Source organism: Trichosurus vulpecula, chromosome 3 (genome assembly GCF_011100635.1).
Source record: "Trichosurus vulpecula isolate mTriVul1 chromosome 3, mTriVul1.pri, whole genome shotgun sequence".
Classification (NCBI taxonomy): domain Eukaryota; kingdom Metazoa; phylum Chordata; class Mammalia; order Diprotodontia; family Phalangeridae; genus Trichosurus; species Trichosurus vulpecula.
Window position 1 is genome coordinate 176,381,140 of NC_050575.1, and position 14,892 is coordinate 176,396,031.

The following is a 14,892-nucleotide window of genomic DNA, read 5'->3' on the forward strand; positions in this document are numbered from 1 at the left end:
TGCTGGAGTATTTAAGTATGATGGAAGAAGTGCAGGTGAGAGGGTCAGTCATGTTTTCCTGATGGCCTGGTATCACTTGTGGCTTTGCATCCCTGGAGATACAACTGCCTTCCCCACTAAAGGACACCAAAAAATTCCTTCCAACCCATTCTGGCCAGGTCTCCCCTTTCCCCCAGGCATCCCTCCCCCTCCCCTATGCAGCATTGTGTGTGGCGGGCCTGTGGCCTGGGAGGAGAAAGCCCGGATTTCCTGTAGCGGAGCTTGGCTCCCAAAGCCTGGAGCTGACCCCACCAGGACTGAGGCCTTGCCTGGGAGTGGGAGCTGGAGTCCCTGGAGCTGGAGCTTATATGTCATTCGTTACAACCAGTAGAGTGTGTGTGTGTGTGTGTGTGTGTGTGTGTGTGTGTGTTCTCATTCATGGGACTAAGGGTGCAGTCGTTGAAGACGAGAAAATATGGAAAAGACTGTGACAGGGTTTTCTGTTGGGCATCAGCTCCTGCTATGATTGTGAACCATTGCCACCTCCCACCTCCACGTTGGCCTTGGAGACAGGGGGAGGGGTCCCCTCAGGACATTTGATGGCCCCTTGTTGGAACTGGGGGACATGAAATGTTTGTGTAGGGGGAGTGTTTGTCTATTGGGTCGGGGCTCAGCCTGGGAACCTCAACTCCCTGGCCTCTAGAGGGGCCTGAATCACCTTCCCTCCTATTATGAGGAGTGGGGGCACTGGAGTGGGGAGGAAACTAGAAGCAGTGGGCGTTCGAGATGCGGGGGCGGTGAGGAGGGTCTGGCTGGGCGAGCTGGGGGCGGGGTCAGGTCGGGGGCCCGGGGAGGCGCTGCAGCCGCGCGGAGCGAACGAGGGGGACGCGAGGCGCAGCGCGCACTCACTGCGGTCCCCGCGTCTCCGCCGCAGAGCGCGCTCGGCTCCGCACGCACCTGCCGCCGCCGCCGCCGCCGCGCCGAGCCCAGCTGAGCCGGCCGCGCCGCGCCCCCCGCCCGCGCCCCCGCCCCGGGCCCGGGACCCTGCATCCTCCCGCCGCATCCTCAGACGCCGGGCCCTGCTCCTCCTTTCCTCTCTCCCTCCCGAGCAGCTGCTGGAGCCGCCGTTCCCAGAGAACCGCCTCGGGCCGAGCCGGGTTTCGGGCGGCGCATCCTCCGTCTCTGCCTTTCAGATAACCTCAGCGGAGGCGCGCCCGGGCTGGCCGGGCCTGGGGCCGCATCGGAGCCGCGGGGGACTGAGCCAGGTGACGGACGGGGCCGGAGATAGGGCGGAGGGCGGCCTGGGGCTGGGGCCACCATCGCGGCCAGACCCTACGGGTCTCGCCTGCCTTGGCCTGGGTCTATCTGCCGGGGGGTACGCGGTTAACCCCTCCCTGCCCCTTCTCCATCCCCATCCCCTCCCTTCTCCAAGGGCTTGGGGGGCGGAGCACACACCTGGGCTGGAGGGGGGAGGGGTCCTTAGGTTTCAGGACCGGGGTTGGGAGTCAGGGGTCAGGTTCCCAGGTTTTGGAATGGGGGTGGTTCAGGGGTCAGGCAGTTGGTTCTAGGGTCACGTCTCCTTCAGCCTGGTGACCTCCTTTACCCTTTGGTCTCTGTTTTCAGTTTCTTTCTTCTTCTCTCTGGTGCCCCATGACTGGTGGGAGGGTAAGATAACCAACCCCCCTGGGAAGCCCCGCCCTGGAGCCATGGCAGCCACAGAGTGCCCGTGTGTCCAGCTGCCTGGCTGCTGGGACCACTGACTCAGACCAGAAAGGAAGCCTCCTGCATACCTCTTCAGATAGAGGGCAGGGGCCCTGGGGGAGGCATCTATACCTTGGGGATCCCCTATATCCACTCCTCCTATTACTTCCCCTTCTCCTGACACCTGCCCTGGGAGGAAGCTGGGGCTCCTGGGGGGGTCTCCCCCCCAGATCTTCCCCCATACATTATCACTGGCCGCCCCTGGGAATCAGGGGGGTGGCCGGGGAGCACCCCAAACCTGGCAGTGCCAAGATGTTGTTCCCGATGCTGGGTCCTCACCAGCACCCCCAACCCAGGGCCCAACCCGCCTAAGTGCCACTAGCCGGATGCCGGCGCCCCCTGGGCCCGAGGCGAGTGGCTGGCCCGGCCTCCTCATGTCCTGCCTGAAGGGCCCACAGGTCATCCTCAAGATGGAGACCATGAAGATCGTCCACCCTGAGAAGTTCCCAGAGCTCCAGGCGGGTACTCCTCGCTATACACCCACCCCCAGGCCTGCTCCTGCCCTGGCCCCCAAGAGGGCCTGGCCTTCTGACACCGAGATCATTGTCAATCAAGCCTGCGGTGGGGATGTGCCTGCCCTGGAAGGGGTACCTCGCACACCACCTCCACCTAGGAGGCCCCGGAAGAGCAGTGCTGAGCTGGGCTTCCCCCGTGTAGCTCCTGGTGATGAGGTCATTGTGAACCAATATGTGTTACGGCCTGGCCCAGCTGGGGAGCCTCTGGAGTGCCCAACCTGTGGGCACACATACAACCTGACCCAGCGGCGTCCACGTGTACTCTCATGTCTGCATTCTGTGTGTGAGCAGTGTCTACAAATCCTTTATGAGTCCTGCCCCAAGTACAAATTCATCTCTTGCCCTACTTGCCGCAGGGAGACTGTGCTCTTCACTGACTACGGGCTGGCTGCCCTGGCTGTCAATACATCCATCTTGAGTCGCCTGCCACCAGAGGCACTGACTGCCCCACCTGGCCAGTGGGGTGGTGAGGCTGAGGGCAGCTGCTACCAGACCTTCCGCCAGTACTGTGGGGCTGCCTGTACCTGCCACGTCCGGAACCCGCTGTCCTCCTGTGCTATCATGTAGTGCCCTCCCCATCCCTGCTGTACCCTCATCCCCCATGCTAGGACTTCTGCTCCCCTTGGTCCCTCCAAATGCCAGGCACAGACTGATGCCAGCCTTCTGGAACATCCCAGAGGACTCAGCAGAGAAGGACTGCAACTAGATGTTCCCTGTATCCACATCTCCTGGGATCCTCACTTCCTCCGACCTCCCTGGGTGTTTGCTTACCCTCTGAAACTGCTTCTCCTAGAAGTGGGGCCATGCTAGTCCCTAGGAAGAAGCCTTTTCTGCCCCTGCCCTGCTGCTTCCCATTCCTCACCCCTCCAAGGAGGGGTCTCTGCAGCCAGTTTTGCCATTAAAACTTTGCCAAAGTTGCCATTTCAATTGCTAACTGGAACCATCTCTGACAGCACAACCCTCCTCCCCAGGTGGACTTAAGCCCCAGCCCCATTCTCCCTTCTCCCTCCTCCCTTACAGCAGAGTAGTCATGGGAGAGAGGCCCATGAGACCCAACCCAGAGCCCCGTCAACCTAGCAGGTCTGCATCCTCCCCAGGAACCCTTCTGCCCAGGGCTGGGTCCCAGGTTCTCCCTTCCAGCAATGAAGACACGGTCCCTGGAGTCTCAGGTCAGCATGCAGCTAGGCTCCATTTGTGTGCTGTGCTAAGTCGGGCCATGTGTGTGAGCCTGGGAAACATGGACAGCTGGGTCCGGAGGCCTCTCAGTTCATTTACATGTCTGGGCTGGTTCCATCAGCCAAGGATTCCCCTACAGGAAGGGACTACAGCAACACATCCCTCTCCTGCCTGGGTGACCCCTCTTGGAGCTCTGGTCCTCTACCACTGCTGCGCTTGAACCCAGGGACCTACTGATCTATTCTTTCCCCGGGTCACGTATGGTAAACCTTTTTGTCTTGCTTCGGCAAGAATAAGGTCAATAACTATTACTAAGGACAGTTCATTTTTCTATAGCACTTTACCGTTTACAAAGCGTTTTCCTCACAACAGCCTTGTGAGGTAGGCAATGCAAGTATTATCCCCATTTTCCAGATGAGGGAACAGGCTCAGAGGTGACATGACTTTTGCCCAAGGGACTCGAACCCCAGTCATTGAATTCTAAGTCTAGCGCTCCTTCCACCACCCCTTGCTGTCCCCCAGAAGCAGGTGATCTGTAACTTATTCCATATAAGCTGCTCTGGGGTCCAATATTTGCTCTGATCAGGAATGCGTGCTCTGCAAACTCATCTGCTTCTCTGCTATTGTGTTTCTTTCCTTCTTCTGCCCCAGAGTTTCCTAGTAAAGACTCCTTTTGAAAAATTCCAACCTTGTCGGTGCCTGAACTTGGGAGAAGTGGGTGGGAGGGCGGGATGGTGTCAGTGCAGTTCCAGTGATGGGATAAGGGTGGCAAGTGGAGGAACCAGTCCTAAAGCTAGTGAGAACCCACAGCACTTGAGGGAGGGAGGGAAAAGGGGGGGCACTATGGACTGGACTGATTAGCGGCTTAATCCCAAGCTCTTTCTGACTGGACTTCACTTCTAATCCCTAGGCACTCTAGGGCCAGGCTCTTTTTGCCCTAGGACTACCTTTTGGCAGCAGGAACTGAGTCCAGATAGGGAGAGGGAATTATAAGAGTTTTTGAGCTGGTAAGCGTGGGAGACTGGGTACAACCATATAGGGACAAAGCAGCAATGTAACCCACGTGGAGCTGGACCATGACCACTTTAGAATGTGGAAATTCTTCGCACCCAGGCCTGGTTTTCACACACCAGGCACTGTACCCACCCAATACATTCTCCCCTGATGCTAATGACAGTATGTTAAGCAGTTGGTTGAATCTTGCACCCTCTTAAGTGAAAACCGGAGCATCTGTTAGGGCAGAAGGAGTTTAGGTGTAGCCAGAAGCCATAGAATTTCACTGTAGGAAGTAACTTTGGAGACCATTGAGTCTAATCACCTTCCCTTCTACATCTTGGGAGTGGGATTGGGGGAGGTATTATCCAGTATGTGCCTGAATGCTTTCAGTGATGGAGAGAAAGCACACCTACCTCAAAGGTTGCTTATTTTGGACGATTCTGATTTGTAGAAAATTAAATTGATTTGAAACTGCCTCCCTAAAATGTTTAGTCATTAGCCCTAGCTCTGTCTTCTGGACAGAACAAGTCTAAACCCTTCCTGATGATATTCCAAGACAGCAACCATGACCTCAGAAACTGTTGATGTCTCTCTCTGGGCTTCAGTTTTCTCCTTTGGAAAATGAAGGGGTTGGTCTAGAGGATAGTAACAAAGTCCTTTCTGGTTCTAACATTTTTATTTTAAAAATAATTTTATTGGTGTCTTCTGTACATCAACAGAATTTCTCCTGGTATCCCCCTCCCTTCCCTTCCCTTCACTCCTCCCAGAGGGCAGTCCCTTGCAATTGAAAGTGAAAAAATAATCAAAACCGATTAATACATCTACTAAGTCTGAAATATATGCAATGTACCACGGCTGTGTTCAGCCCACTTCTGCAAATAGGGTAGGGATGTCCTCATTTTTGTTTTCTGGGTGCCATGTGTGTTCTTTGTAACTTTGTAACACTCGATTGTTTTGTGGTGGTTCTCTCCATTTACACTGTTGTAGTCATCATCTGTATCAGCAGTTCTCAAAGCATGGTCCACAGACCTCTGTGGGTCCCTGAGACCCTTTCAGGGGATCTGCAGGGTCAAAACTATTTTCATAATAATATTAAGACATTATTTGCCTATTAAAATATTCCTTCCTATTCCAATTACATCTATGAATGAAGCTGGATTTCCTTCAAATATTTCAATTAAAACAATATCGAAACAGATTGAAGGCAAAAGCAAATATAAAAATCCAGGTGTCTATTAAGCCAGCCATTAAAGAGATCTGCAAAAATATGTGAAACAATGCCAGTCTTGTCAGTAAATTTTTTGTTTTGTAAAATAGTTTTTTTCATAGAAAATATTCAGTTTGTATTAACATGTAACAGGTTTATTGTTATTTAAATGAATAAATATTTTTTAAATTTATCAGTTTTACTTTCTAATATAATAAATATCAGTGGATATTACTCACATAAACAAAAGCTCTTTGGGGCCCCCAGTAACTCAAGAGCGTAGAGAGGTCCTGAGACCAAAAAGTTTGAGAATTGCTGGTCTATATTGTTATCTTGACTCTTCTTACTTTAAGTCTGTATCAGATTGGGCAAATCTTTCTATTTTTCTCTGTCTTCATCATTTCTTACCACACAGTGGTATGTTCTACTACATTCATGTATCATCATTTTTTTAAACCATTTCCCAATGGATCATACCCAATTCTTTCCACCAGTTCTCACATGCTGTGGTCTCCCAGCCTCTCATATGGCTGGTCGCCCTCTTCTGGACACTGTCACTCCAGCTTTTCAACATCTTTCTGAATGTAGTTCTTATGTAGTCTGAGGAGAGCAGAGTACAACTGGACTCAGCTCCTTCATTCTGTATACTGGATTGCTGCTCCCTCCTGTCCAGCTTTGCCACATCTCTGCCCCCAAAGCTTGTGGACTCTTCTTTTTAAGGGCTCCAATTTCTGGTCTGGGGTGTGTATGGGAGTGTGTGGGAGACAAGTTCCAGGAGAATTAGGTGGCTGCAGAAGGGGTCACCTTGAAATTCAGTCCAGGTCCATTTGTGCCCTCTGGCATTTTCACACCGGGATAAGTTCTGTGTTCACCACAGCTGGCCATATCCCTGTTAGAGGAGGCATGTGCCTATATGGTCAGAGTACAGCTCTTCCCCAGAGATCTCCCATCTACCAGTCTGAGGCCTGACATTCCACCCTAATTGGGTGGGAGCAGTTTCTGTTTCCCCACCTTCAAGCCCAAGCCTGGCTGACCTTCAGGGAACACCAGCCGCAGGCCCTTATCTGAGGCCTCCAGACAAACAGAGGGGCAGAGAAGGACATTTCTGCCCCTCCCCCCATTCGACTTGGCTGGTCCATAACTCTATACTTCCCATCCCAAGAGGGCACTTGTTCTCTCCACTCAGTCTGCCTATACGTGCCCCTTCCACACCTGCCATCTCAATGTATTCATTGCCTCCCCCACCCCACTTCTTTTCACTAATGTAAATGATCATTTCTATAAATTATCCAGGTTTTGAACTTACTTCTTTCAGTAATCCAGTTCATTCTTCCCCTATTCAGTCTTGACTATCAAGGGGGGGGGCAGTTGAGGGAGTTGTGATCAAAGTCTAAGCTCTCTAATCAGTGACCATTAGCTCCTGGAAGAATTGTCCCCCAGATCTTCTTAGAGATAATGTCAGTTCACTAAGTTCAGGATCCTTCCAGTGATAGGCTTTTGCAGTGCTCAAGTCTCTCTGGCTGCTACTTCTTTGATGAGCAAATCATTGGCCAGTGGTAAGTAGGCCCACCCCCTCAAAAGGTCTTTGAGTCCTGGCTGGAGGCTCAGTGGCCTAGATGGTTAAGTAGGATCAAGAGCAAGGCAAGCAGTAGGAGGGGCAGAAAGATGAGTACCAGTCCAAACATCTCCAGGGCTAGCATTGTCAGCAAAACTAGGCAACGGGTGCAGGGCCCTCTGTCACGAAGGGCCCAGAGCCTCGAAATCAGACAGGGTGGGCAAGGCAAGAAGGGGAGGCAACCCCGGTTACCTCGAAGTTGATAACGGTGCTCCAGGGAAGCCCAAAGCCCTGTCCCTCGGGGAGGAAGGGCTGGGGGACTGGGAGGTGGTGGGGGTTGAGGCCCATCAGCCTGGAGTAATTCTTCCTGAAGCTGGTAGATCTCCCACTCCAACATAGGAGTCTTCTGACGGCACAATGGGCAACGCACACGGCCTAAGTCGGTGCTGGGAGCTGTGCCCAAGAGCCTGTTCAGGCAGTGCTGGCACAGTCCATGTCCACAGTTCAGCAGCACCAAGAGGTGCTCATCTACCCCATAGGGTTCTGTACAGATAGGGCACTCATCTTCCACATCCTCCAGTAGCTGTAGAGTCCACTGGGCTCCAGCCCCCAATAGGGGCTTGCTATCTGTGGGGGCAGCCTCAGGAGCGCAGGGGGCTGAAGAGGCCAAGCTCTCCATTTCCTCGTCTTCATCTGGGGACCTAGACACAGGCTCAGTTGGCTCCTGGCTGCCCACAGCCATGTCTTTCTAGGAAGGCAGGACCAGGGTTAGAGGTTAGAAGTTAGGAGTTAGAGTTTCAGGAGTTTAAAATTCACAAGGAAAAAGCCAAAACACGTACTGTTTCCTGGCTCACTGCCTCAGTTCCTCTGAGACTTTGGTAGTGGACTTGACTGCTCAGTCTACAGGGCCCGAGGCCCCTATGGGGACCACACACCCAGCACTTGATCTAGGGCCACCAATTTCTCCCTCCCCAGAATCCCAGCACAATCCTCCCCGGTAATTGGAGCAAACCTCTAAGAGTTTGTAGTCCCAAACACCTGGTTGATGATGGCACTTGGTAGTCCTGATTCCTTATGAGCTTGGGTTCCTAATTTCTGGCTTTTTTCTCCTACTTCTTGGGTCACATCCAGCTCCAATTCTGGCTCCTGCCAAATCCAGATAGACCAAATGATGAAGGAAGCTGGGAAGAAATCTGCCCGGGCTCAGCTGACTGTGAACTCAGGCTCCTCCCAGGGCTGGGGGTGGGGCAAGTAAGAGACAGCCTCAGGTAGGCAGGCTCCTCCCTAGCCAGGTGAGTACTGGCCTGGGAGGAGGCCCAGAAATCTGAACGCTTGAGGCTCTTGAGACTTCTTCCAACTCCATCTTGAATCTATTCAAGGCACAAATCCAAGAAAATCTATTGTCAGGATTTCCCAGGTTTTGAGAAGGGGAGGGAAGAAAAGATCTTCAAAGAGAAGGCACTTAATTAACCGAATCTTTATCGGGTACTTATACCTTGCCTAGTTACAGTTCTTTATTATAACAACATTATTTTGTGGGAAGGCAGGAAGAATACCTACAGCATCTGCTGTTTGGAGCCTCACAGTCTAGTTGGGAAGAGACTTGGGAGAAAGAATAAGACTGTAGGCTGTATGATGGGTCTGAATATAGACGCCAGGTTTAGAGTTGGAGGATCTGGTTTAAAATTTTAGCTCTTCCACTTAACCACCTGTGTGACCTCAGGAAGTCACTCGTCTGGATCTCAGCTTCCTCACCTAAAGATGGTTAACCTCTCAGTCCCCTCCAGTGTCAAATCTGCCCTCCTAGGAACATGAAGACATGGCATTAGAGGTTAAGCAATGTGGGTTGTCAGGAAGGGGAAGATGACTCAGAGCTGATTAGGAGTTATGGGGTTGAGGGGGGATTGTTACTTAGAAGAATGTTTCTGCACTTTTTTTGGAGGGGAGGTCACTATAAACACAGGTAAACACCTAAATCAATACTTCAAATTCAATGCTAGGCTGCTCATTGGTCTTGGTCCTTATTCTCTCTTTCCTCTTGATGTAACCCAACTTGAATACAGACAGAACACATCAAAATTTTACAGAGCTTCGAGGTGCTTTGATTAGAGTTACAAGTTAAGCAGTCTACTCGTTGACCTCTCTACCTAGTTTCCCAGTCCAACCCAGCCAGTCCATGTCTTCCCATTTGCTAAAAGATAAACTAGAGATACCTTTGCCTACTCTTGGTAAGCCTGGAAAAGGACACAAAGCATTTTGTTTGTTTGTCTTTCATGCACCTTATCAGACGGTAAGATTTTGGTACTTACTTTGTAAATATATTGTTTTTACTGATTATTAAATTTACAACAAATACAGTAATCTTTCTTTTGAATGTCTATGGCACTTGATGTCAGGACCACTTATTTAAGGTTCAAGGTTAATTAGACATCAACCAATCAAACTAATGCCTGGTATTAATTTTTTTTAGCTTTAATTCAATTTTATTTTTATTTCAGTTTCAAATTTTCTCCTCCCCTACCCATTGAGAAGGTAAGAAAATTTTTTTAAAAAATATTACAAATACCTCTAGACATGCAAAACAAATTTCTGAATTAACCTTATGATTTTACTTTTCCCGTGTTAACATGCTCATCCCTAACATAACAGATTCTCAATAGATGTTTCAATTACCAAGAATTCCTTAGGTTAGCACCCAGTGATTCTCTTAAGCCACAAACTCTAGTACATTTAAATTTATAGGCCATCAAGAAGGGCTGAAGATTTCCATTCTGAAGTGTTCAGATGCCTACTCCAAATATCTGTCACAAATTATTATTACATAGTTTATTACACACAACTTTTCAGGAAGACAGGATGGAAAAGGCACAATTAGAGTTATGTGTCATACTTGCATTTACATGAGTGTATGTTCTCAGAACAAAGAACACACCTCTTTCCTCATTTCTCACCTGGTTGTGTACTACTTTGGGACTTCTCTGACTGACCTCACCACACCCCCTTACTGGGTACCTTTTCCTCACCACCCTCCCCCCCCCCCCCTTTTTGGCTTCCTTTTGTGTTTTAACTTCCCCCATTAGATTGTAAGCTCTTTGAGAGCAAGGGCTATTTTTTTTTCACTTAGCATGGTAGACACTGAATAAATATTAATCGATTGATTGTGATAGAAGCCAGATTGCAAGGGGTTGAGAACTTAGTGTGAGGTAAGAAAATGAAGGCAGATTTTCTTGTGGAAAAGATGGAATTATGATACAGACTAAAGGATAATTCAATTAGATGGATTTGGCACCAGTTGAATGGTAAGTCTCAAAAAGTAGTCATTAATGGTTAATGTCAACTTGGCAGGTCCCTAGGGATGTTTGACTTTCCACTCTATCTTTCAGAGCCTTTTGGGTAAAGTGATGACCATTTCATATCTCAGAAAAGGAACTGTTGGGGGTGTGTGGCCAAGATAGGGGAGTAAAAGCAGGGACTTGCTTAAGCTTTCCCCCAACCCCTCCAAATACCTGTAAAAAATGACTCTAAACAAATTCCAGAGCAGCAGAACCCACAAAAAGACAGAGTAAAATTTCTAGCCCAAGACAAGCTGGAAGGTCGACAGAAAAGGTCTGTTGCATCAGTCTGAGAGAAGAGCACAGTCCAACTTGGGCTGCACTGGCAGGCCTCAGGGCACTGAATCACTGGCAGCTGTGACTGTTTCCAGACTTGTCAACCCATAAACGCCAAAGACAACTTAGAAGGTCAGTAGGAAAAGTCTGTCAGACCTGGGAAAGAAAGGAGCAAAGTCTGGCCCCAGCCCTGGGTTGGTGGTGGTGGAGGCAGTGTTGCAGCAGCGGCCCGTGGCTGTTTCTGGAGCTCTCCACCCACAGATGGTGGGGGAATTGAGCAGCTGATCAGAGGGGGACTGCATGGATCTATTTGGTGGCACTGAGGCAGGATTCTCTTGTGTTGCCTGTGCTTGGATCTAGGTCGAAGTCCTGGGTGGTGGTCCTGGGGTCAGGAGGAATACTGGTGTGGTGGAGCTTGTGGTGGTCATGGAGAGGGAATCCTCCTCACAGTTCCAAGGCAGAAAAGAGTACTTGTTGTCACTCACAGACTAGAACACAGACCAGGAGAAGAATAAACACCTCTCCTTTGATCATACAACCTTAGAAGAACTAAAAATTTACAGGTCCCTAGAAATATCTCTGAAAACAGCTGTGCAAAACCCCTGAAGCTTGTCACAGGGCACTTTTCACTCTAGAAGCAGAGTCCTACCTTAACAAAGAGCTAAAAGTCAAGTAATTAGCTGGGAAAATGAACAAACAGTGGCAAAAAAAATCAGACTATAGAATCTTACTTTGCTGACAAGGAAGATCAAAACATACAACCGAAGACAACAAAGTCAAAGCTCCTACATCCAAAGCCTTCAAGAAAAATACGAATTGGTTGCAGGCCGTGGAAGAGCTTAAAAAGGATTTTGAAAGTCAAGAGAAATAGGGGAAAAATTGGGAAATGAGAGTGATGCAAGAAAATCATGAAAAACAAGTCAACAGGTTGCTAAAGGAGACCCAAAAAAATGCTGAAGAAAATAACACCTTAAAAAATAGACTAACCCAAATGGCAAAAGAGATCCAAAAAGCCAATGAGAAGAATGCCTTAAAAAGGAGAATTGGCTAAATGGGAAACTCACTAAAGAAATGGGAAAACTCACTGAAGAAAATAATTCCTTAAAAATTAGAATGGAATAAATGGAAGCTAATGACTTTATGAGAAATTATAAGACAAAACTGAAAGAATGAAAAAATAGAAAACAATGTGAAATATCTCATTGGAAAAACAACTGACCTAGAAAATAGATCCAGGAGAGAGAATTTAAAAATTATTGGACTACCTGAAAGCCATGATCAAAAGAAGAGCCTAGATATCATCTTTCAAGAAATTATCAAGGAAAACTGCCATGATATTCTAGAACTAGAGGGGAAAACAGAAACTGAAATAATCCACTAATCACCTCCTGAATGAGATCCCAAAAGGGAAACTCCTAGGAATATTGTAGCCAAATACCAGAGTTCCCAGGTCAAGGAGAAAATATTGCAAGCGGCCAGAAAGAAACAATTCAAGTATTATGGAAACACAATCAGAATAACACAAGATTTAGCAGCTTCTACATAAAGGGATCAGAAGGCCTGGCATATGATATTCTGGAGGTCAAAAGAGCTAGGATTAAAACCAAGAATTACCCACCCAGCAAAATTGAATATAATATTTCAAGAGAAAAAATTGATATTCAATGAAGTAGAATACTTTAAAGCATTCTCGATGAAAAGACCAGAGCTGAATAGAAATTTGACTTTCAAATATTTAAACTCAAATATTCAACATTCAAGAGAAGCATGAAAGGATAAACAGGAAAGAGAAACCATAAGGGACTTATTAAAGTTGAACTGTTTACATTCCTACATCGAAAGATGATATTTGTAACTCATGAGACCTTTCTCAGTATTAGGACAGTTGGAGGGAATATATATCTATATCTATATATATCTATATATCTCTATATATATACACACAGAGGGCACAGGGTGAGTTGAATATGAAGGATTGATATCTAAAAAATAAAATTAAAGGGTGAGGGAGGAGAAAGGGAGAGGTAGAATGGAGTAAATTATCTCACACAAAAGAGGCAAGAAAAAGCTTTTACAGTGGAGGGGAAGAGCAGGGAGGTAAAAGGGAATGAACCTTATTCCCATCAGATTTGGCTAAAGGAGAGAATAATGTACACACTCAATTGGGTATGGAACAGGAAAATAGGGGGGAAGGGGGTAAGATAGAAAAGAAGGCAAATGGGGGGGGTAAAAGGAAGTAAACATTTTTGAGGTTAGGGTCAAAGGAGAGAATAGAATAAATGGGGGTCAGGATAGGATGGAGGGAAATATAGTTAAGACTTTCATAACATGACTATTGTGGAAGTGTTTTCATGACTACACATGTATAACCTACATCAAATTACTTGCCATCTCAATGAGGGTGGTTGGGGAGGGAGGGAGAGAATGTGGAACTCAAAATTTTAAAAACAAATGTTAAAAATTGTTTTTACATGCAACTGGGAAATAAGATATACAAGCAATGGGGTATAGAAATCTATCTTGCCCTACAAGAAAGTAATAGGAAAGGAGATGGGGGGGGTGGTGAGATAGAAGGGAGGGCAGATTAGGGGAAGGGGTAATCAGAATGCATGCTGTCTGGGGTGGAGGGAGAGGAGTGATGGGGAGAAAATTTGGAACTCAAAATCTTGTGGAAGTGAATGTTGAAAACTAAAAATAAATTAATTTTTAGAAAGAATATATATGTAAAAGGGAAGCAGAAAAGGTAGATGGGAAAGAGAAATCATAAGGGACTTATTAAAGTTGAACTGTTTACATTCCTACGTGGAAAGATACTTGTAACCCATGAGACCTTTCTCAGTATTAGGGTAGTTGGAGGGAATCTGGGAGGAGAAAGGGAGAGGCAGAATGAGGTAAATTATTTTACATAAAAGAGGCAAGAAAAAACTTTTACAATGGCGGGGTGGGGTTTGAGAGGGAATGAGTGAACTGCACTCACATCAGATTTGGCCTAAGGAGGGAATAACATACATGCTCAATTGGGTATGAAAATCTATCTTACCCTATAAGAAAATAGGGGGAATGGGATGGGGGGTGGGGAATGATAGGAGGGAGAGAAAATGGGAGGAGGCAGCAATCAGATGCAAACACTTTTGAGGAGGGACAGGGTCAAAGGAGAGAATAGAATAAATGTGGGACGGGATAGGATGGAAGTAAATATAGTTAGTCTTTCACATGAGTGTTATGGAAGTGTTTTGCATGACCACACATATACAACCCATATTGAATTGAATGCCTTCTCAATGAGGGTGGGTGGGGAGGGAGGAAGGGAAAGAATGTGGAACTCAAAATTTTAAAAACAAATGTTAAAAATTGTTTTTACATGCAACTGGGAAATAAGATAAACAGGCAATGGGGGATAGAAATCTATCTTGCCCTACAGGAAAACAGAAAGGAAGGGAAGAAGGGGTGAGCATGGTGGGGGTAATAGAAGGGAGGGCAGATTAGGGGAAGGGGTAATCAGAATTCATGCCATCTTGGGGTAGGGGGGAGAGATGGGGAGAAAATTTGGAACTCAAAATCTTATGGAAGTGAATGTTGAAAACTAAACATAATAAAAAGAAAAAAAACTGTTAAGAATAAACATTTCCCCCTAGCTGGGAGTCTGGCCTGGTCAGGAGGGACAGGGCAGCCTTATCTGTTAGGTAACATCTTGCATTCTGATCTTTATAGTCTAAGATTCTCTACCACCTGATGTCATTTAAAAATGGCAGTTTTCAGAGGGTTTGTGAGATAGGCCTGGAAGGGTGGGAAGGTAGGTGTCTTGTTGATATGCATCAACATTACTACCCCTTTATCCAATGAGTGTTTCTGAGATGACTGGACACTTGGCTCCAAAGAACCCCAGGGGAAGGGGTGGTAGTTTTGTTCCCAACTCCATGTCCCAGTCACTTCCTGGGCATGGCCATGATGGGGAAATAGCTTTTCCAATTTAGTTCCTGAGGCTTTCTCTTCAGCCTTTAGTACCTCTGGGACTTGTTTACAAAAATACTTCGAGCTCCAATTTCTCAGTACCAGCATTGATTAAGGACATGGGCTTCTTTTCCCATTCTGCCA

General features: G+C 47.5%; 1 protein-coding gene across 1 annotated transcript; it reads left to right on the plus strand.

Annotated features, from left to right (window-relative positions):
• Positions 1 to 950: 950 nt before the first annotated feature.
• Positions 951 to 4,115, plus strand: RNF208 (ring finger protein 208). The gene is made up of 2 exons (XM_036748526.1): positions 951 to 1,244; positions 1,603 to 4,115. Exon 2 carries the CDS (start codon positions 2,067 to 2,069, stop codon positions 2,820 to 2,822), a length of 756 nt encoding a protein of 251 aa, XP_036604421.1. The 5' UTR covers positions 951 to 1,244; positions 1,603 to 2,066; the 3' UTR covers positions 2,823 to 4,115.
• The last annotated feature ends 10,777 nt before the right edge of the window (positions 4,116 to 14,892 follow it).